General features: G+C 33.2%; 1 protein-coding gene across 1 annotated transcript; it reads left to right on the plus strand.

Moving 5' to 3' along the window:
* The first annotated feature begins 64 nt into the window (after positions 1-64).
* Positions 65-23027, plus strand: LOC130655404 (hemocyte protein-glutamine gamma-glutamyltransferase-like). Its single transcript, XM_057458156.1, has 13 exons — positions 65-421; positions 843-1081; positions 8249-8441; positions 8764-8873; positions 15494-15595; positions 16092-16266; positions 16740-16878; positions 17671-17945; positions 18512-18862; positions 20750-20891; positions 21031-21198; positions 21276-21327; positions 22568-23027. The coding sequence occupies exons 1-13, from the start codon at positions 352-354 to the stop codon at positions 22667-22669; spliced, it is 2118 nt and encodes a 705-aa protein (XP_057314139.1). The 5' UTR covers positions 65-351; the 3' UTR covers positions 22670-23027.
* Positions 23028-23051: the final 24 nt, after the last annotated feature.

Below are 23051 nucleotides of genomic sequence, written 5' to 3' on the forward strand. Positions count from 1 at the left end.
CAGGTCTGGTAGGTCTATTGCGATGCCGTCTCGTCCACAGGGTATAATAGGCGTAGAAAAGTTCTGGGGACAAGGTTGCCCCATGCCCATGAAAAGCCGAGAGAAATTATTCGCATTGTTTTTTATGCCTTGCTCAAGTTGCTCTGGGACTGCGAGACCATCCTCCAGGGAAATGCGTATATAGGAGTTCCCAAAACAGCTTTTGGATTTATGCAGAAAATAATTAATTCGCATAAATTAAAATTAACTTTTGGCGGGATCTTGGTTATAAAACGTAACGAAGGAGGGTGAGGGGAAATAAATAGGAACAAGAAGCACTGCGCGCGTTTTATTTGTTCTCTCTTTTTTGCAATGGTTTCTTCTAGGAATTCGGGAAGAAAGCGTTCTGCCAGCTTATCTACAGGCGATGACGACTTCTCTGGTAAGTTTTTTGTCCTCAGAGAATAGGTAAAAGCTGTTATTAAGGATCGTTAACAAATTTGTAATACTTAACTAATACATGTGGTTGATCATCGCGCGACATAACATTTCGTTAAAATGTTTAGCTAGCTAGTTACATTTACAACTTTTACTATTGCAGCATCATTTTTGCATATCGGTGAAAACCTGATTAGCTATCTGGTAAGATGTAACGCCAGAAATACTTTTCTTATTCAGTTCCGATATTTGCTTTGTTCTTATCTAAAACCAAGTTTGACTTTGTTTGGATCTTTAACTAGACTTCTGCAAGTTAAGGTTTTTTTGCAAAAGTTGGTGCACTCTTATGTTCTTACACACCCGTATTTTAACTTTTTCCTGTGGTAGTTTGCATATAGCAAAAAATTATCATCTCTAATTTCAAGGTCTTCAAGTTGAAAGCATTTCTGGAGCTGCAGAAAATGGATTAAAACATCACACAGATGAATATGAAAGTGATGCATTAGTTATTCGCAGAGGTCAAAGTTTTTCCTTGGAAATCCAGTTAAAGTCACCTCATAAGCCAGAAAATAACTTTATTGTGCAGCTGGAAACTGGTAAGAAACCAAAGAAAAGATCCAGAACCTTATTGATTGCAGAGTTGAAAACAGAACATGATGATAAGGTTTGTCCTTACACTATTTGAAAATTGCAACCAATAATTCTGTAAAAAATTGTTTTCAGAAAAAGCATGTAAAAGGAAGTTTAAAACCATTTTTGTCACTAACACACAATGAAAAGCTGATAGTGTCAACAAAAAAGATTGTCATTCTTAAAAAGGGATTCATTTGTTATATGCATGCTCATTCAAAATTTATTTAAACTCCATTGTTGTGATATTTGAAATGGGTGTGATTTATTCATTTTGATAATTTCAATTATGTTATTGTGTATAAAATGTTAAATATGAACCAAACATGACATAGAAGTAAAGTTGATCAATGGCAGAAAGCAAAAGAAGATATCTGACATTAAGAATGGCTTATATGTTTACATGGTATATTGCACACCCCTGATTGCAGCCTAAAGTAAAAACATTCAAATCCTTAAAAAAATGTCAACGTTAACAAATTGCATTTGTTTAACATTTAGTGTTTCCACAATAATTTAATTTCAACACTAGTGGTTTTCAACTGTTTTTAGTGATGCAGTCAATACTTGCATGATTGAATTCTCACTTACAGCTTTAAATATTTAGAATGCTTTGTGTCTTGCCTAAGAGGCAACTTAACTATATTTTAGGAAAAATTTTCTAATGTTTGTTTGCAAGCAAATGTAAATTTTTGATGCGAATCTAAAAATTTACAAGTTTGCTTTTAATTAATATATACAGCTGGTTCCCTAATTGATGATTGAAAAAATTATAAGAGCCAAACTTGTTATTTCTTAATCTCTAGACTATTAGTCGCCTCTCCAAAACATTTTTTTTAAAGATTGTACAAATACAATGCATCCCAATATCAATTTTACTTTTAAAAAAGAACAAGATAGCATTTTTTATTTTAGATGTAAAGATTAGTAGAGGGAAAATAATAATTTTCAAGGTAACAAACCAACCAGTTTGGTTGAAAAACGTTAAATGTAAAATCACAGTCCAATACAGCATCATTTCTAGCCTAATATGATGAATGGCACATAATCATCTAACCAGCACTTACTATTCTTCTGAAGTGAAAAAAAAAAAGATTTCTTTAGTTCAGCATTTTGATCATAAGACCTTGTTGTGCTGATAAAACAATTGTGGGTTCTAGTTTGTGCTCATATATGCAAACACACTTTTCTACCAATTTTTTTCAATAGAATTTATTTCGAACAGAGCCAAACAGCTAATGCAATCTGTTGTATTAGATCTAAAATAACATACAAGATACTAATCGATGAAGCCTGTGGAAAAATCCACTTAGGTAGAAGAACAATGGAAGAATAAATTGTTTTAGGTGTGTTGCTGATGTAAGCCATGCATTTAAAAAAATGTTGGCAAAATTTTTTTATTTGTTGCCTGCAGAGCTTGAAACGCTGATGAAAAAATGTATAGATCATGTGCTTTTGACAAACAAGGTTTGAAAATTTTGCTGACATCGTAAAAACACGCCAAAGTCCAAAATTTGTACACCTATTAACTTTATCATATAGATCTTGAAACCTGATCAAGATAATGTATAGGATCATAAACTTTTGACAAATAATGGAAATATTGTAGTTCAAAAAATTTTTTGATTACATCATCAACTCGTCCATTCTGAAACTATTCAGGGACCCGGGTTTGGAAAACTTATTTGTTTTAATTATTTTTAAAGTTTATTTCTCTGAAAGACAATTAATATATAAATGCTACTGAACGGAACATATAAGTATTTACCATATTCCTTTGACAAATGACATAAATAACACACATTTAAAATTTAATCTGAACAAAGTTTTTTTTAAAGAACCCAATACTTATATTGTTAAATTGAAATATAACACTTACAGTTAGTTTGATCCTGTCCAACTAGATTGATACTTTGGTGATACTTCAGTTGATATAAACTCAGCGTCCTATGCAGCTGTATTAGTTAGATAACTATTAATGAGAAGATACAACTATCAATCTCCCCTCTTTCTTTATTTGTGTCAACTCCATTGGCTGGTCATCTTCTTTATCATCTGCAATTATTCACTTGCAACATAAACTTGATATACATCGGTAAACCATAGTCGAAGAAGAAATATAACATTCTGGATCGAACCAATGAAATACTTTCTAGAACTGGACGTTTATCTATGTACAGTGGGGTCAGTAACATAATTATCTCCAAATCTTTGTGAACAAAATAAAAATAATAAAAAAAAAAATCCAAAATGTTTGTCTATATACAGTAGGGTCAACAGCACATCCCCTTCAAGCTGGAATGGTGTGTGGAAGCTGGCCATTCTCAATAGCCTGTTTCAGTAGCTTCCAAGATGCTCCACGTTTGGCAAGTGCATCACTGATTTGCATTGAACCTTCTATCCTTGTGACTGTAATGTCACCTTCTTCAACCATTTCTCTCAAGGCACAGATTTCTAGTCTCAGACGTTTGTCTGATGGTTGCTTTGTTGAACCAAGTGCTTCGTATAATGAGCGACTGTTGGTTATAGCATAGACTTGAAGCTGTTGATGTTTTAATAACAGATTACTGACCATGTTAGAAATGAAGAATGCCAATTCACACCCGTCACACATTGCTAATGTTTCAGCAGCCAATGCTGACCTTACAACACGTTTGATTCGAGTAGAATTCCACGCTAGTGTGCAACATTGCTGGAACTTATCACACAGAAGAACTATCTGGCCACCTTGACTTCCAGCATTTGGTAAACTATTGAAGCAGCCATCTGCATAGACTTGGATGTGAATTTAATTAAAATCAAGGCAGGGAAATGTCATGAATGATGGATTATTTTGGACTTTAGTGATGACTTTGTTAGCATCAATGACATCTGTGAATGTAGCTTCTTTGATTCTCCCAGACAAATATGAGACTTCAATACTGATTTCAGGTTTGGACATGCATGATAGCCAGTTCATTGGTCAATTGGACCAATGATGGATCTCAGTTCTCCTCTAACATTTTCATTAACATGTGTATGTTTGTCCATATTTGGTGGTAGCTCGATCTTCTTAATTGAGGATGCAAAATTGTTTTGAGAGAGCGTTATAGAAAAGTCTTTATGTTGTTTCAGTTCAATTCCCAAATATTTAAATGCTGTGTGATGTTCAGTACTAAACTTTAATACTTGTCCCAATGGCTGGATAACCTGTATACGAAAGGTTTTTGTGCCACTCCACATAGTGTCATCTACATGACAAACAAGGATTCCATGCAACACATCACCAACATGCCAATAGAACAATCCATTGTCAAATGGACTAGGGGTAACACCTAAATTGATCAATTCTTGTCGGAGTCGCAGGTAAAACTGGCGAGGAGCATCTGCAAGACCATAAACACACTTCATGAGTTTCCATAATTTTTCAGTATTGGCTTCTTTAGGTGGTTTTATGAATACTGTACATTCTATGGCATATCCTTGAAGAAAGGCTGTTTTTATGTCTAGAGAATGGAGTGACCATTTCATTGACGCTGTGATGGAAAGAAAAAGTCGAACACTCTGTCTTGAGCAGGTGGGACTATCTTTCCGATAGTCTTGGGATTCTTGAAAGCCTTTTGCAACTAGTCTGGCTTTTGTTGATGATTTGTTGTCAATAACTTTAGGAGTGATTACCCAACGTACATTCATAAAATTTTGACCTTCATCTATGACTTCTTCATAGACTTTCTGAGACTTCCACGACTGAAGCTCCCGTTGTTTGGCAAGTTCTATGTCAGTGTCAACTTGGGCAATGAGGATTTCTGATTGTAATACCTCTTGATCGTTGTTGCTTTTGTTAGTATGATGCCACGTTGTTACGTCACTACTGAAATCAACTGATTGAAATTCACCTTCGGGTGACTTAACATTCCATGAATACTTCCATTTTCCTGTCGATTTTCCTGATCTGCTATGTAGGAGTTCCCTTTTTGCATGTATCGTCATTGTCAATGTTTTCATGAGTGACTTCATTAATTTCATGGACTTGTAATGAATTGGAAGCTTGTGATAAGCTTTCTTTATCTGGAAAAATTTTCTTAAGTTAGGCTTTCATGTTGATCAATGTAAGCTCTGTAACAATACCTTTGGCCAACTTTTCATCTTGCTTTGAGAGATTTGCTGATTTTAAGAGCTTGTAAGCAAGGAGATCTTCGGATATAGTGGTACCATGGCTCTGCAGTTTGAAATACAACTTTTCAAACCGGTGAATGTGTTCTTGAATGGAAGTTTCAGATGTCCGCTTGTAAGTGTCAAACTTATCCAAAGCTTCGAACTTTTCTAATGTTGTGTCTTTCAAATAAAGTTTATCTAACTTTTCTAAAACGTTTTCCAATCCATCATTGCTATTAATGATTTCTAATTCAAGTTCAAGTACGGCTTCTTCAGCCGACCCATCTAATGTCAATAATACGGCTGCTCCGTGCTTCTTTTTCTCAAGTGTGGTGAATGAGGACTAGATATTCACTTTCTTTTTCCAATCAGTGTATAATGAACTTGTAGACAACAAGGGAGGATTTTTGTTTGACAACATTTTGCATCCAAAAACCGTGTAACATCCAGAGTCGGGGATCTTGTTCCAGTTGCTACCACTGTTAAATTGAAATATAACACTTACAGTTAGTTTGATCCTGTCCAACTAGATTGATACTTTGGTGATACTTCAGTTGATATAAACTCAGCGTCCCATGCAGCTGTATTAGTTAGATAACTATTAATGAGAAGATACAACTATCACTTATGACCCTTTTTCACTTTCGTGCTTGATATTTTTCTCTCAATAACGATTTTTTCACTCTCTTTAAAACACGATCCTAGAGATCAATTTTTCTTTTGTGTTGAATGTTATTCTAATCTATTTATATCATTGCAATCACATTGAGCATATTGAAATGATTTGCTTCTGATAATATAGCAGTATGGCAGGTGTCATCTTGTTTTATAATCCCTACTTTCAAACAACAGGTGGCTACAAAAAATGTGGAAAAAAAAATTAAAAATACAATTTTAATAAGAGACATGGAACGGTCCTCCCCATCTGCCACTCATTTTATTTGTACACTATCATTGGTAAGATAAAAATGGATAATAAAATTATAAAAACATGAGCAAGAATCTTCCTTACATCGTTGTTACAGACGATCGGTAATAATTCATTATTTTTATGCATTTTAACTATGCAGTTTTCTACATGCATGAAATAGATTTAATTAACGATAACAGTTGTAAAGCCTTCTTAAATCATTCTCTGTCTTCATATTTGTTTTTTTTTTTGTAATTTCGATAATTTCAGAAAGCTATCGCAGACAGTAAGAAAACAAAATTTGCACGTGCGATTAATCGCACGCCTAAACAAATCTCCACGCTTGATCGCACACCTCTTAAAATGGCCTGCAAAATACAAAAAAATGTTTTATTCCAGAGGAAATAAAAAAAACATTCATCCACATGTAATTAAAATTATTGAAAAGTGTAACCAAAGTGATAACAATTGATCATTCTAAGTGTATTTGTTGTTTTATTAAGAAAAAGCTTCAAACAATATTTTGTGTCATTTCTTTCTAATAGTCATGAAAATTCACTAATTTTTTGGCAAAAGATCACGCATGAAAATTATTACCCCAGAAATATAAAATTTTTGACCTATAAAATTAAGTACCCATGAAAATTAGTACTGTTATGGTATATAATAGTAATTTTAAGTGCCCAGGTTGAAAAGTAACAAATGAAAAATCATTGAAGAACATTGGATTAGATGATGGTTTATATCCCAGGAGTTGCAGGACTCAAAAGAAAATTTGATATACTGATTTATTGGAACACAAAATCTAAAAAGGTGCTGTTTAATTAAAGCTCTTTGAAAGAAAAGTGAATAATCTTATTAATCAATCTAGGAACATTTGCACTTATGGTTAATATAAATGGATTCATTCATTCATTACAAAAAGAAAAAAGAAATTTGCATTATATATATTGGTAAATATTTAAGAATAGAGCTTAAAATTCCATTTTGATTTGTAAAGTATTTTTTTAGGTGAATTCAGCAGTGTTTGTTGTGTGGGGCAGTAAATTCTGTTTTTTACTTCACAAATTTTTTTACTGAAAGGAACAAACAAGAACAGGGCAAAAAATTGCTGCTGGTAATTTCACATTGTACTATTACGCACTTTTAATACAGAAAGTATTCACACTGTAATTTTCACGAAATAAAACCTGCTTGGCTAATAAATCTTTTACCTGTTGTTTCCATACACAATGCAAAGAAAAAGCTGAACCTGATTCTACTTTACCCAGCTTGGATAAGAGGATTTTCCATAACACAATGTAAACATAGGTATACAGGGTCAGAAACTTCTGTTTTCCTATCCTTTCTGCAGAAAATCTTTTAGGAATTTTGAAAAGAACTTAACTAGTAGTATGCAGCATTGCATCCACACTTGCTAGAACTGAGCTACAAATACACCCACCACACTGGGTGGCAAATATGTAAGCAACACAAATGCAGATCCTAAGGTGTGATTTTAGCGGATCCATTAATGCATTCTCTGGTGTTAACCACAATTGGACCTCAAATCATGACGAGTGAGTATAAATGGCGTGATGTAATTATTTACTGAGTCTGTTCATCTTACATTCATTGTCATTGTTTTTTCTATTGCAAAGCACTCCTTCTTTGTGTGGATGCCATCTTTCAAATTGTGTGCATTATTTGTTATACATAACTACTAATATTTTATTGATTTTAATATTTTATTCTGTGTCATCTAAACACTGGACAAATATTTTTAGCAGTAAGTAGTTTTCATAAATAAAAATATAAAATATATAACACAATAATATATAAATGCATTTAGAAAAAAGTTAAAACGTAAAAAATAGAAGGTTCTTAATGTAACCAAATTTTCAACATGTAGCATTTCTCAAAGTAGATTGTTTAAAGCCCTAAATTCATTGCATCAAGGTTAAGCTATATATAATTTTGGTTTTATTTTTTATTTTTTAAAGCAGCTTACAATTACACTTGTGTTCTATGTATTAATTTTTGTTCCAGGAATGCAAAGAGGAGGTAATTTTAGTAGATTGGTACATTCCAAGACTTGCAGTGGTTTGTGAATGTGCCAACCTGTTATCTGATTTTATAAAAAGATTTTCATAAGAATATCTTGACACTTTTTTTTAGAATGACTGCTATTACCAGATCACACAACAAAAAGATAACATGCTTCATATTGATGTCAACATTCCTTCAAATGCACTTGTCTCTCAGTATAAAATGGTCCTTGTTGCAACTGTTAAAGAAAAAAGCAAAAAAAGAACTAAAGAATTTGTCTTTCCAAAGGATGTGTTCATTTTATTCAACTCATGGTGTGAAGGTTGGTGTGGATTAATTATTATGATTAATTTAGGGAAAAATAAGATGTTAATTACATAATTTGATTTTTCTTTATCAATTCTACTACCAGATATTTATATGCAAATGATCCAAATTAGATGAATCAAAAAAATTTACAGAAAAATTACAATAAAAATAAGCTTTGTGACCTCTACTCCCAAATCGGAGTGCTTTATATAAAAATTTAAATGGCAGTCATTGAGCTCACTGCTCTTACAGTTTATCTTTGAACACACCAAATAAATATAAACCCTAACCATATCATGACTGTTTATTCAGATATTTTTTTCAATCCTTTATAGATGATGAGGTGTACATGGAAAATGAAGATTTAAAAAAAGAATATGTTTTAAACGACTCTGGATATGTATATTGGTCTGGAAGAAGAGCTAAACCATGGTTCTTTGGACAGGTACAGCGTAACTACCAATATAAATAGTTTTGTGATTTGTGTGAAGACAGGATCTGAGGAATCCTTATGCCCTGTCTTACAAAACTGCATGCCCAATGTTGTAATGTTCGCAATGAGATAAGGGGGCTAAAACTAGAGTAGGTATTGTCTAAAAATGGCAATTGGAATCCTCCATATTTTAGGAGTAAAAGTACCTGGGTAGTTGAAAAGTTGGGTAGTTTAGCGGCAAGTTGCACCTACCATTTTTGTTTTATGAAAAAGCTGGCTGGCCGAATGTTCCGTAAAAATTATATTTGATTCGTTCAAAATGTCGTAACTGACTTGGAGACCCAAGGTTTTGCTGCGAAATAACATACATTGCTGATCATACAATACCTTAGAATAGTGATATTTTCATTGCTTATCCATGATTATGGCACTGAAGGAGATTTTTATGTGGTGTATAAGATTCTCACTATTCAAGACTGAACTCGCTCGACAATAAACGTTTAGTCGCAACTTTCCGGCACAAAGCGTGAAATATTGGGGCTGATCTTTTCCATAGGCCTGGGGACAAATTTGATTAAAATGGCATGGTCACCTGTTAATTTAATTTTGCTCAATAATCATCCTGAGATCATGCTGAGGGTAAACAAACAGGGATAAAGCAATGCATTAAAAGCGGGGCAGAAGAAATAATTCATTCAGTCATCATCATTCTCGGCTTAACGTCCGTTTTCCATGCTAGCATGGGTTGGACGGGGTATATTAATGACCCTCTTCCAATCTGATCTAGACTGTGTTAGATCTAAACTCAACTTCCTCTGTATCAAGTCTGTCCTTATGACCTCTTTCTCGGTCTGCCTCTGGGCTTTGCCCAGGAACTATCAAGTCTCTACACTTTCTTACCCAATTATCCTTCTCCATTCTTTCCAAGTGCCCCAGCCAGTTCAATCTTCTTCTCAGGACAACATCTTTAATTCTACGGAGACTTAGCCTGCTTCTTAGCTCATCTGAACTCTTTCTGTCTCTCAGACTGGCGTTACACATCCACCTAACCATTCTCATATCATTCCTTTCTAAACGGTCAAGATCTTCCTGCTTCACTGCCCATGTCTCACTACCGTACAACATAACACTTCTTACATAGGCCTCATACAACCTACCTTTTACCTCAATTGACAGGACTCTGCTAGTCAACAAAGGAAGTAACTCTCTCAACTTTTTCTTAGTTTTCTAGTTTTTCAGTGCCTCATGTTTTTCCTTGTCGCCTTCCTTTAAATGTCACGGTCTTACAAATTGTACCATAATAATTGTTCTCGATATTATTTCGATATACTTAACCAGAGAAGAAAATATTTCTTAGCAATTAGTCATGTCTCAGATCATAGATTTCACCAAAGAAAACAAAGATGAAGAAAAGGTAAGTTCCGTGTTTTTTCTCAAAATTCGTATTTCGCTGATTCAAGTTCCATAACTGATATTCTAGATTATTATTTCTTTTTTTTAGAATACAGTTGTACTGGTGTCAGATAACGATGACAGCGATTCAAGTCAGCTGGAGAACAAAACAACAAAGTTAGCCTAAGTTACGATGGATTTTTTTTCTGATTTAACTTATCCCTAAATGTATTTTTTGGAATAAAAAGTGAAAATAACTTTACAACGAGTAATTATGTCTGCAAAGCATCTCCTATATAATATTAACTTCTTTGTGTGTCTTGGAATTTTGAGTACAGTTCATTTTCTGGTTTCTCAGTTACGTATATTTAAACTATATTTAAAAGTCCCTTTCATCTATTTAAAAGTCCCTTTTCTGTTCCAACAAAACTCTGTGTTTAATTCGATTGTGTCACGCTCGTTGTATCATTCGTGTCTCCATCTGAAAAAGGAAATAGATAAATTTCTGCGTAAATAAATTAATGAGAAATTGTGCATATGGAAAATTTCCGTTCAGAGAAAATAATCAAAATTATCTAAGTTCGACTTTTTTAAACCAATTACTATAACTACTGATTAATAAAGAACATGTCATTTAGTTTTTATAATGCAAAAAAAACAAAAAACTCAAGAATAAAATGTATCTTCAACGAAATTAATACTTGGATTTATTAATAATGAATGCAGTAATGAAACATCATGCGAGAATTTATTAATGCAACTTTATCACAATAAGAATGAAACATCATGCGAGAATTTATTAATGCAAATTTATCACAAGGTAGTTCTTCAAGAGATTCTAAATTTGTTACAGCCCTGATGTTGATATACAATCAGACACTTCGATAACTTCATTAGACCTTAAGAAGCCAGCTTTTGGGTGAATTATATTTCAATATTTTTTTGAGTTTTCAGCAGCATACTGCATGCAACTTACAATATCTTTCGAATTTTCTTACAGCCATTTATTGACCCCAGATAATAGTGACATCAATGACAATATCTTAATTGGAGACTTGATCAAAAACAAAAACAATAGAATGACATATCTCCACAACACTGACTTTTGTAAAGAATCATTTCTAAATCCTTAAAATACTTGTCTTGATCTTATTGTGGTCACCATTATAAATATTAATTATATTTTTATTACATTTTAACATGCCAAATCCATCTTTAGTCAGAGAGTTTCCTGATATACCATCATATTTGAGTTTCATGAAGACAGAACAAGAATATTTTAACGGATGTCACATAATTAGTGATGATGATGAGAAAGTGGATATTTCTGAGGAAGAAAGGTAAAAAGTTGATTTCAATTATCTGTTGAAAAAGTACTCCATGCAAGAAAAATCTGGGAATTTAATATACAGTGAAAGTATGTATACCATCATGGATTTAATTCTTGTGTTTGTAAAAAAGAACGACATCAGAGGAGTTCAGACGAATTCATAACCTATTTTAAACAGAATCCCACGCTTAAGCCATACATGGTTGCATCAACAGCTTTATGTAATGCCATGGTGGAAGGTAATTGGAATGAATTGGACCAGATTCCCGATAACCTACAACAAATTTAAAAAAGAGAGCACTGAAGGAAACACAGCCACTTGAACATTCTTTAGGTAATTATAGTACCATGGTATCATAGTGTATTATAGGATGACAATAGGGTACAGTTCAAAGTAGTGCTTATTTGTTTTATTGTTTTTTCATCCTCATCACTTTATTTGCAGTTGTTGTGATATTAAAGAAATCCACAGACAAAAGGGACAGATTTTTAATTTACACACTCCAAGATAGAAAGCACAATGGTGATTCTACGTTTGTCTTCAAAACCAGTGACTTAAAGCTGAAAATTATTGAAGATATGAACCGTCATGGAGAGAGTATTATGTCCACTGAGTATGCACATATTGATGGCAAGCTGAACCGATGCATGAACTTCACAACCATTACATGGAGTGCATATCATCCATTTTTGAAGAAACAACTACCACTGGCAACAATGGAATGTGAGGAAAAGTCTGCTGCAGTAGTAACAAAGTTTTGGGAACTGTTGAATGAAGCACTGGCCAACAGGTCTTAAAAAGCTAAAGATTTCAATCCTTTTGGTTTGATGAGTGATGAAGCTAGTGCTTTCTGGAAAGCTACACTTGAAAACTTTCATCCAGAAATAGTGGCTAACAGCGTAAGCTGTACATTTCACTTCAAGGAGAATGTGAACAGACATGTTTCATTTTCACATAAAACACCTTTAAATATGATATCAGAAATGAATATTAATTGGCTTAAATAACATCCAGAAACAAAAAAGGTTTTCTACTAAAAAACTTAATTAAAAAATATTGTTGTTTTTATTTGTGATCATCTCATTCACGTTATGGCAAGTGTATACACCAAATATATTATTCTTCAATATATATAGTATTCAACATTATGCACCTTTAGGTGATGATTCTAGTAGGCAAAGTTCAAAAAACTGGCTTTTCAATGGATGGTTACCAAACCACAATAGGTATTTTGGAAAACCTTTGTGATGCAACATCAGTCAAGAAAAATTTACAAAACCTTATATCTTTGTGGGATAAACGTTGTCTCCACTGGTCAAGGGCATGCAAGGCAGCAATTTTTCTCCAACAACGAATCAAGCGAAGGCAAATTTTTTTATATGCTCACAGAAGTAGCACCAATATTTGCTTTAAGCAGCACGTGACAACACGTCATGTTAAAGATATTGTGGCAATAATATCAACATGGTGTTACATCAACTGGCGCTGGAGCAAACTAGCTTTATGGATAATCCCACCTCAATTGATCAGCATTGCCTACATCGACTGGATACGGAACAAGAACAAAAAAAGTGAGGAAGGAAACGTATCCAACATGTAAGTGCATATGCTAGTGATCTTGATGATGATGATGCTAGACCAGCATGATTCGAAGCACAAAATAAAAATCAAAGACCTTTGGAAATTTGATAATGGTATGGAATTTTCCATCAAAAGCAAGAAAACCTATCCGGTTACTGTTGAGACAAAGCACGTATTCTGGAGCTCATACAAAATGTACATTGCTTCATCACCTAATTGTGACTGCCTATTTTTTCTTGCCAATCAAAATAATGTGTGTAAACATATAGTCTGGATTCTTTTACACTTTTTTGACTGTCCTCCAGCTAGTAAGATCGTTCAAGAAAGAGGGTACACAAAACAAGAATTAGCCTTGTTGAAAATTGATAACCTGAAAACAATTCCTGCCAATATCAAGTACCACAACATTAATGCGACAGATTTAATCACCACTTCGATCAGTTGACCTAACACCACAACTGAGCCGAATAAAGGAGATGCTAACAACCAAACAAACAAAAGGGCAAACAACCAAAATATAAGAATTGCAGTAACTGCATCATGGTGGGGCAGTTACATACTTGATGTAATGTGAAAAATTGATCCTTGACATATCTGTCACACTCAGAGACTGTGAACTAGCTATTTGTTTGGAAACAAATATGTTCGAACAATGACATTGACTTATTGTATATAGCTAGGCTAGCTAGCTATGTACTGTTTTGTGTATATACATGTTACATATTATTTGAAGAACCTTTTACAACTCTTATAGTTCTATTTTGTGTCTGTTAGAAAACGTTTTCTCTAGTAATACTAACCTGAAAATAGTCTCGACATCTATCAACTGAGTTAATCAAGAGCATGCGATATTCTGGCTTTATTATGCGCTATACAATTTCAAACTGTTCCCAGTTTTACCAAGTCTTATACAGCGTAAATAACACACAAGAGAGATTAACAGTTAGGCCACGCCTAAGGGCTTCTTTTCACTTTGATGCAGGTGTATACTGGCACGAGATAAGATTTGTTGCGTTGATTTCTTTAATAGTTGAGCAAGAGAGCGCCATTTTCGTATATGTATTTTTGTATATGTGTCAAAATTTATGAAATCCTCTGAGAATGGCACAAGATAAGATTTTACAGATATTTATAGTATACACCTGCATTGCTTACTGTAGAAATTAGTCAAGTGAAAACAAGACCTTAAATCACAGCGCAAAAAATAAATGTTCAGAAAAATAACTCGGCAATCGTAAAAATAGCAACTTCCCATTTTCTCATTTCGCAACTTTCCAACTACCCGATTTCCTAAACTCCTATTATAGTCATTTTACAACTTATAATTAGTAATAAAACGATTGGTAATCTGTCATTTCTTTTATATTGGATTAAACAGGACATTTTTTGAACCACTAAAATAAATTTTACAAAAGTTACATACCATAAATTAAACTAGTTTTTCATAGCTTTAAATTTGTCAAATTTGTCAAAATTTCTCCAATATCTCCACAGCTTGTAACTGCTGTCATGTTACACTATGTGGTTAAAAAGTTTCATGTTCTCAAAAAACATTTTAAAGATTTCTTTCATTGCTTATAGGCTAGCTCTTCAGGTGATAGATATTCCCATCATTGTCCCAAGAGCTCGGGACGAAATTAGGGACAATTCAAGAAGCCTGGGGAGACAAACGCCCTTAAAACATTAAAGCTTACAAACAATATTTTGCATTTCCAGTTAATTACTCTTTACACATCAGGTCAAACCTTTGTACTTTATGGGTTAAACGTTTTTGACACGAGCTCTTTAACTATCACGTTTATTGAATGGTTTAGAAGAAGAAAATATCTGCTGTTACAAGATTTGCTGAATTATTTTGTTAAATTGAGTAAACAAATCTAATCTTTTTGTTCATCTAAAATGATGACAATTAGTATGCAAAAACACCTCCCAAAAATGGTAATGAAAAGGTTATAGCCAACCCCAATTAAAAATACGAATTGGCTTTTCTTTCGAATAGCATATATGCATATGCTTAGTGTGATACAATTTTTAAATTCAAAATTAGTAATATGATAAATACATTACCGATGTTAAAATTTAACATTTTAAGATTTAAGATTAACATTTCAAGTAATTGTAATGCTGAAATTGGAACTAAATGTTGACCTTGAAATTTGGAGGTCTGACATGAACAAAAATTCGAAAAGGGTTGAATTATGGGGTTAAATTTAACTTTTTTATTCAATTTTTTAGGAAAAGCATTTTTATGCATTATGATTTAAAGAAGTACTTACATTTAATCAACACATATGCATGATGCTGATATATATTTTTTCCAACTTATAGTTTACAGATACTGTTTTGAGATGCACATTCAAGTTACTGATGTCAACATATCCCTCCAGACGCGACACAGCCAGAGAAGTTGCCAGGCATATGTCTGCCCGTGTATGTAACAAAAACATTAAGTTTTTATGTTTTATATTTTTAATTTCAGAAAATTTCACAATTAAAGTTAAATTTTTTAGTAATCTCGCATAAACATATATATTTCACCTATGTATCTAGAAAAAAACAAAACAATAGTCACCCTTATTTAAAGTGCCTAGAAACTTCTTAGCTACAGGAGGCAACAGTTTACGCGATTGTTGTTGTTATGGTAGATTTATATAACCTGATTTGTTTGGGAGTTTTATCCATTTCACACACTAGGTGTTAATTCGGTTTTCAAACTTTTAGTGGGCGATTAGCATGTAAATGTGTTTTTAATAGAAAGGAGGTATCACAAAGGAATACAGCATTAAATAGATCAAATGCCATATTTATGTTAGTTATATTGATCTGTATTGACTTTTCGACAAGTTTGTTCCAATATCCTGTCAGCTTAACTTGATGTGAACTTGCTGAAATTTGTTGGAACTTAAATGTACAATTTGTACTTTAGGCCAACAGCTTTGATAACAATGGTCTTCTCGAAGGAAATTGGTCTGGTAAATATGACGGAGGTGTGAAACCTTGGGAATGGAATGGAAGTGTAAAGATTTGTAGACAGTATTTAACCACTGGTGAACCAGTCAAGTTTGGTCAATGTTGGGTCTTTTCTGGACTGGTTACCTCGTGTAAGGAATCATTTTTGTTTTTAAAAATGCATGAAACACCCATTATCTTAATCATATATTTCCCAAAAGGGTATTCCTTAATAACTTATTTTTGTGATAAAAGAGCTTGAGATTAATTTTTTTGCAGAACAAATGATTATGTGGAACTTCTTGTGATTTGCTCTTAATAACGCAAATTTTTCAAAACTTAATTTTGCAAATATTGGCCAAAAGCGCAAGAATAAGTTCCAAAAAAATAAATTTCACAGTGCTTAGAAGAATATCTCGAATTGTGTTCTGGTGTTTTCTTTCAAAGATTTAAATACCTGTAACATAGCATGACAGAATGTACGCAATACAATGTTTACGACATTTGCTTTCTTTATTTTAACTCTACAGGAATATTATAAGTGTCAGTGACAATTTATTACGAAACTGGTTTCTACCAGAAGTGATTTTTTTAGTATCTGTAGCAAATTTAACTTTTTTTCTAGTGATGCGATGTTTGGGCGTACCTTCAAGAAGTGTTACAAACTACGACTCGGCGCACGATACAGACAATAACTGCACGTTTGATAAATATTTTGACAAAGACATGAATTACCTTGATGAAGAATCTGATGATTCTTGTTGGTTAGTATAAAAAATTATTTTTAGTATACAGAAAGGTCACGTTAGTATATATATTTTTTTTCATTATGTCATTAATAACCGTGGATCAACTAGGCATCTGAAGAGGCTTTATGGAGTCCATCACTCCAAACCAATGAGATTTCAGCCACCCATGTTAAAAAGCAACAGTAGACAATGGTTTTTTTGTAGCCACTATTTTCAATTCTAAGTTCCTGTTTCAATTGGTTTCTCTGAAACAGAATTCTTAAAATTGGACCACCCTTATAGTCTTGTAGTTGGACAGTCTATTAAACTGTTTTAGGTCTCCTTCTGGGTTGTAATGTTACAAACTCCGTATATTTCGAATATTATGGCTTAAACTTGAAAAAGGAAATAACTAAAATAGAAGAAGTGATTTGAGATTATAAAATTATTCTGACTTCTTTTTTTAAAATTTTTGGGATTTTTTCATCTATTTTTGAATTTGCTTTCAATATGTCGAGGGCAAATATTCTAATAATTTTTAAAAAATTTCAATTAGCTCCGACTTATAGTAACGGGATTAATATTTTCAATATCTTGTAAAAGAGAAAAGTAAGTCATTAAGTTTATAGTCTATAACTCTTTCAGAACGAAGGTTATCAAAATTCAACCGACGGGACGTGGCCTTGTTGTCATGAAGTTATCTTCGTAATCACAAGGTCCTGTAGCTGTTCCGCTGTTGAGCTCCCGTAGCTGTTAACCGAACCACGGAACCAAGAAAGATTTTTAATTATTTTTCTTGGGCAACTCTAAATTTTATCTATGTGTTAGGAATTTCCATGTATGGAATGATGTGTGGATGACACGATTGGATCTCCCTGAAGGTTTTGGAGGGTGGCAAGCCATTGATGGAACACCTCAGGAAGAGAGTGAAAATATCTACCGATGTGGCCCAGCCTCTTTGTTAGCTATAAAGGAAGGAAACGTTCACTATGGCTTCGATACCAGATTTGTTTTTGCTGAGGTAAATGCTGAGAAGGTGTATTGGCAACGTGATGACGAAGAGGATGATTGGGTTCCTGTTCGATTTAAGAAAGACAGCGTTGGTATGTCTTACCTGAGTTATTGTGTCGCCCTCGTAATATGTAATAAAATTATGTCGCCATTATTAACCCTATTGTTTCTATTTTTAACCATTTTATTCAGCATAATAGGTTTTCAATTGTTAATAATATGAAGTGTACTATTTACATATTTTGAACTTCAATCCTCCAAACCGCAAAAATTCCTGTTATTTTGATTTATCCAACATTTCTATATATGTACGCCTGTTCTGAGAGCAACATTCTTTAAATAGTCATCCGCATAAGATCTGCCACATTTGATTTAATAGCAATCATTTCGCAAGCATCAAGTTTAGTTAATACCGATTACATTTTTCGCGAAAATTTATTTTGCGGTTTGTTGAACTTTAAAAAAAAGGTAGAATTAAGTGCATATTTTTTATCCTTTTCTTACTGAAACTGCTGAAGAAAACGACAGTAATTATACGTATTAAACGAGCATAAAAATTATCGAAAATTAACACACGTTTTTTATATAAGAAAACCGTTTTTGGCTGGCCAAAATATTGGAAAAGGAATTTTCTTAGAACATGTTTCTTGTATTGTAGGTCATTTTATCAGTACAAAGAAACCCAATGAACCATGGCGAGAGGACATCACAGACCAGTACAAATATAAAGACGGTTCTTTACTCGAACGAGCGGCTGTGTATAACGCTTTGAAAAGATCAAAAAATCCTGCCCTTCGAAAACAACCAAGTGATGTCAAATTTAAGTCTACACTCCCTCGAGAGGTGTCATGCGATGCAGGCGTTGACTTTGTTGTTAACGCTAAGAATAACTCCTCACGGGAATTGGAGATTGACACAGTTGTCACTGCGCAATTGGTTCGCTACAATGGTGTCTCGCTGAAGAAGTTGGAAAAACAAAGTTTGAGAAAGACAGTAGCGCCGAATGGAGGTACTGTTAATTTTTTTTTTTTTTTTTAAATTACCACCACGTAAAAGTATTTCAAGAATACATAATCTAAAATTAGCGAAGAATTAAACTTCTGGAGGAGTTTTGCGAGGAATTAGTTTTGTTTTTGTAATTTTGACATGCAATATGTGTTTGGATTCAACAATATTTACCACCTGTTTAAAAGCGATATTTACCGCGCAGTAATTTCACATATCAAGGTTCCATAATAAATCCTTGTGAAGCATGCTGCTTCAATATTGGTAAACTGACTACGCCCATCTGAAAGCGATGCTTATCAGAAAACCGACGTATGTTAAATGTATGATTCCCATCACAACATCCCTTAGGGGAGTGGTAATTTTGTGTACGCATTTTACCACTCACGTTCTTTGCTAAGCTACTTCTTTAAAGGTCACCTAGCAACGCTGCAAACAAAATATATACTAATCTTTTTTGACAATGGTTTTAGTCTTTCTTTTGTACGCTGTCAGCTTGTTTCAACTTCTGCTTACTCATTCTACGATAACTCTATTGTATTGTTATTCTACTAATAACGACGTATTACAATTGATTCATCGGCCCAAATAATTGGTTGGACCGTTATGTTTATGTATGGTCACTTAGAAACTTACTTCGCACTATTCAACTGCGACAGTAATTGATTGCGATATAACATCATTTAATTGCTAGTGTGGATTCCCTTTGCTTATAGCAATTTGGAATTAAAGAACTTTGTTTTTATCGTAATTAAATAATTCATGATAAGCAACCTTTTTTTCGTGCAAAATTGAACATAATTTATTTTTTATTATACCCCAAAAAAACCTAAATATGATGGATTTTTGCAAAGAAGAGCACAGTCATAAAAATCAACTTAAATTTAGATGAATATGTTTCCCTCACAGGGGGTAATGTCATGCTATTAAAGAAACTCTGTTTTGATTGGTTGATGTCGTTTCTTGCTAATGAGCGTTATTAGCGTTTCTTTTTAGATGTGACAAGAGAAGAGTAATTAACGTATTCTCAAAAGGCATTAGCGTCGATAAAAAGACCTATTGTTTATAAATAAGTAATCTATAGTGTTCTTTTCAATACGCTATAAATACAAAAGCTAAAAATAACTTTTATGAGCAATAAAGAATCTCCTTTTGTTTTAATTGTTAAAAAATTGGAGAGCATTGCCGGAATAAATAGCTTTAATTTGTTACATATATGTAGTGGGAGTGACAATATTCCCCTGTGAAGGGTGACATGTCCGCTGAATCCCCGCCATAGTTATCACGTTCTTCTCATATTAATTTTAATGACACAGTTCGGGGTTCAGCTTTACCACGCATTTTTAACCGCATTTTACCTTCTGTTAAATGTAATTGAACTTTTGGTAATCATGTATTGCGACATGAGTGAAGTAGGAATTTTTTCTATGCATAAAAAGTTCGACTCCCACGTGTAATCTGAACGTCGATTTTGTAACGACTAGTGTGTAACCTGTATGGTTTCAAAAATGAAAGTACCCTGAACATTAATTTGCAATGTATTGGAAACTTCAAAATATAAAGATTATCCATTATGTTACAGGTTTTGCCATGTTTAAAACAAAACCACATTTCTGTCTTAAATTTTTCCCCTTAACCGACTGTGACGTAACATTATAATTATTTTTATTTCTTTTTATTTTATTTTACGTATTTTCACAGTTTACCCCTTGAACTAATCAAGAGACGTGACCTTCTGCTGCCCGGTATTTGCGCACCTATAACCTAAATTGTTCTCCTGGACAGAGATTGTGTTAAATGTAGTCACGTGCGCTGTTTTTAAAAAAGGCGTTAATATTTTGTAGTGAGTTTTAGTAGATTATGTCCCTGATAAGTGTTTTATTTTTTTAAGATGTTGACTTCAAATTTCACTACGATCCTGTGGAGTATCGTGAGGATGTGGATGAAAATGTTACAATCAGATTGTCTTATATGTCACGTGTTGTGCAAACCAAACAGATTTATGTGAGCCAGAAAACGTGCGACATTAACAAGTAAGTACCGACTGAATAACTAATGAATGGATCTTAAAATCGGCAGTGAAACTAAATTTTACTGACACAGAAGAACGTGAAAGTTTGCACGCAGATTTATTAACAAATTATTTTTAATTCATTAGGATTATTTTTTTAGACCTGAACTTCAAGTTTCCTTGGTCTCTGAAGACAAGAAGATTAAGCCTGGTGATGAGGTTGCAGTGAATATTGTGATTCCTTCAGCCTGCAATATTTTAAAGTATTCCAACTGCAAAATTGAATTAGATGGTCCCTTACTTGCCGAGGAGCAGATTTTCAATTTAAAGTGAGTTCTTAGACCCTCTCTCTCCCACCATGTAATCCACTTGTAACTTTTGTTAATTTTGTTTTTGCACATTTCAGTGGCTGTGTGTCAGACGGAAGTGCCAAGGTTGAGAAGAAATTTGTTGTGAAGGTAAAATGTTAAATTCGATTGTTTTTTGTTTTTTTTGACATTTACGCAATGTAAATTTACATTGCCTTATTCCAGGCTGAAAATTATTGCCTTATGATGGTTTTATAACCGCGAAACCAGAAAACTGAAAAAACGGAACGTAAATGTTTAACTGTAACTACGCATTGTATGAAAACGAAACAATTAGTTCTGACTAGACAGTCAATTATACTAAACTAAATAATTTAAGTAAATTAACGTAAATAAATAAATATAAATACATAAATCTAAATAAATATATATTTATCATTTGTCTCTTTGTCATTAATTCCTCACTGTCAATTTTTTGCAGGTTAATTTTGCCTAAAGTATATAGGGTTATGAGAAATTTAGGTGTGAAGCGCATGATCTTATTTGTAACAAAGGAACGATTTGAGTGACTGCTTTTCCAAACCACGGGGATGATTTTTTTTAAGTTGGCTAGTTAAAGGGGCTACGGAACGGCTATTGGTTTTCGACTTTAGTGACTTACACAAAAGTCGAGCTGATGGCGGAAAAAAAAACTGGCAATTTTTCCGGCATGTATGTAATTTACAGACTCAAACATATAGGTATATCTAAAAATTTTAATTACTTTGTAATATACTTTTGAAAAAAAATATTGAACCAGCGAGCAAAGTGCGCTAGTCTGTTCATTGCGCAAAACGCGTTTGCCGGATTTATAATATGTGCGCGGAATATACGAAAAGTGAGTATTTTAACCGGTTCGTAGCCCCATTAAATAGTGGAAGTCTCTCAATTAATGAAAAAACTCTCGTGTAATTAGCCTTCTATTTAACAAATACGTCTGTTTATATTTTGGGATAAATAGGCGGAAAGAGAAAAATAGGATTTTGCGGAAACAACAGATTACGGCTATTAAATTTTACCATTACTTGGCATTTCTAGAAGTCGTGCATCTAACACGTGTGTGTTTCCTTTGTTATCCTGTTTTTATTACTTTTAAATTTCATCTTAATATTTTTAAATGCTTTTGCTAATTGCTGTTCAAAATATTTTCCTCCTTCTTCACGTTCTCGTGTAAAAACTTGTGCAGGTGAAGGGTGGATAACCTTTCAGCATTCTGCATTTAAAAGAGCTGAGTAATGACTCCTCATGTTTTAATTTTTTTGCAGAATGGTCACATGCAGCCGTGCAGTTATGCAATTGTTATGTAAATACTTTATACTCTCCTAATGTTAGAACTGTCTTTTTTTTATAGAAAAACATAAAAAAGTCGAGATCGTTAGAGTTAATTGTAACATTTAACTCGAAAGAATTAAGCGGAATAACTGGAACAATCGACGTTTCGGTTGTTGTGTAAGATTTAAACATTTGTGCGATTTATTTGTCTAACTACCTTTTACTATGTGGTAGCCTACGAGATAATACTTTTTATGAGTTTACATTCATGTGAATATACACCCACATCCAATTTGTAGTATCATTAAAGATATCGTGGTAAATTTCCTACGCTCTTAACGCGGAAACCAGTAGACCACAATATATCAAATTTCCAATTTACAACCTCCTACATCAGTGCATTTTGATGGAACGTTACCATTTTTTATACTGAAAACAGCTTTCTTAGAAAAAAACATTGTATTTATATAATTTTTCTCTTTATAGTGTAGTTGCAGTCAAAAATAAATTTTCGTGTCATAGTACGCGACTATAAATCATCCATTTTTCTTTAATAAATATTA

The sequence above is a fragment of the Hydractinia symbiolongicarpus genome, chromosome 8, assembly GCF_029227915.1.
Source record: "Hydractinia symbiolongicarpus strain clone_291-10 chromosome 8, HSymV2.1, whole genome shotgun sequence".
Taxonomy (NCBI): domain Eukaryota; kingdom Metazoa; phylum Cnidaria; class Hydrozoa; order Anthoathecata; family Hydractiniidae; genus Hydractinia; species Hydractinia symbiolongicarpus.

Bases quoted from the DNA above. Each gene is read 5' to 3' on its own strand.
- LOC130655404 (XM_057458156.1), top strand. From the start codon at position 352: ATGGTTTCTTCTAGGAATTCGGGAAGAAAGCGTTCTGCCAGCTTATCT. The intron at 15,596-16,091 runs GTATGTAACAAA...TTTGTACTTTAG, and splicing joins CCAGGCATATGTCTGCCCGT to GCCAACAGCTTTGATAACAA. The intron at 16,879-17,670 runs GTTAGTATAAAA...TCTATGTGTTAG, and splicing joins GAATCTGATGATTCTTGTTG to GAATTTCCATGTATGGAATG.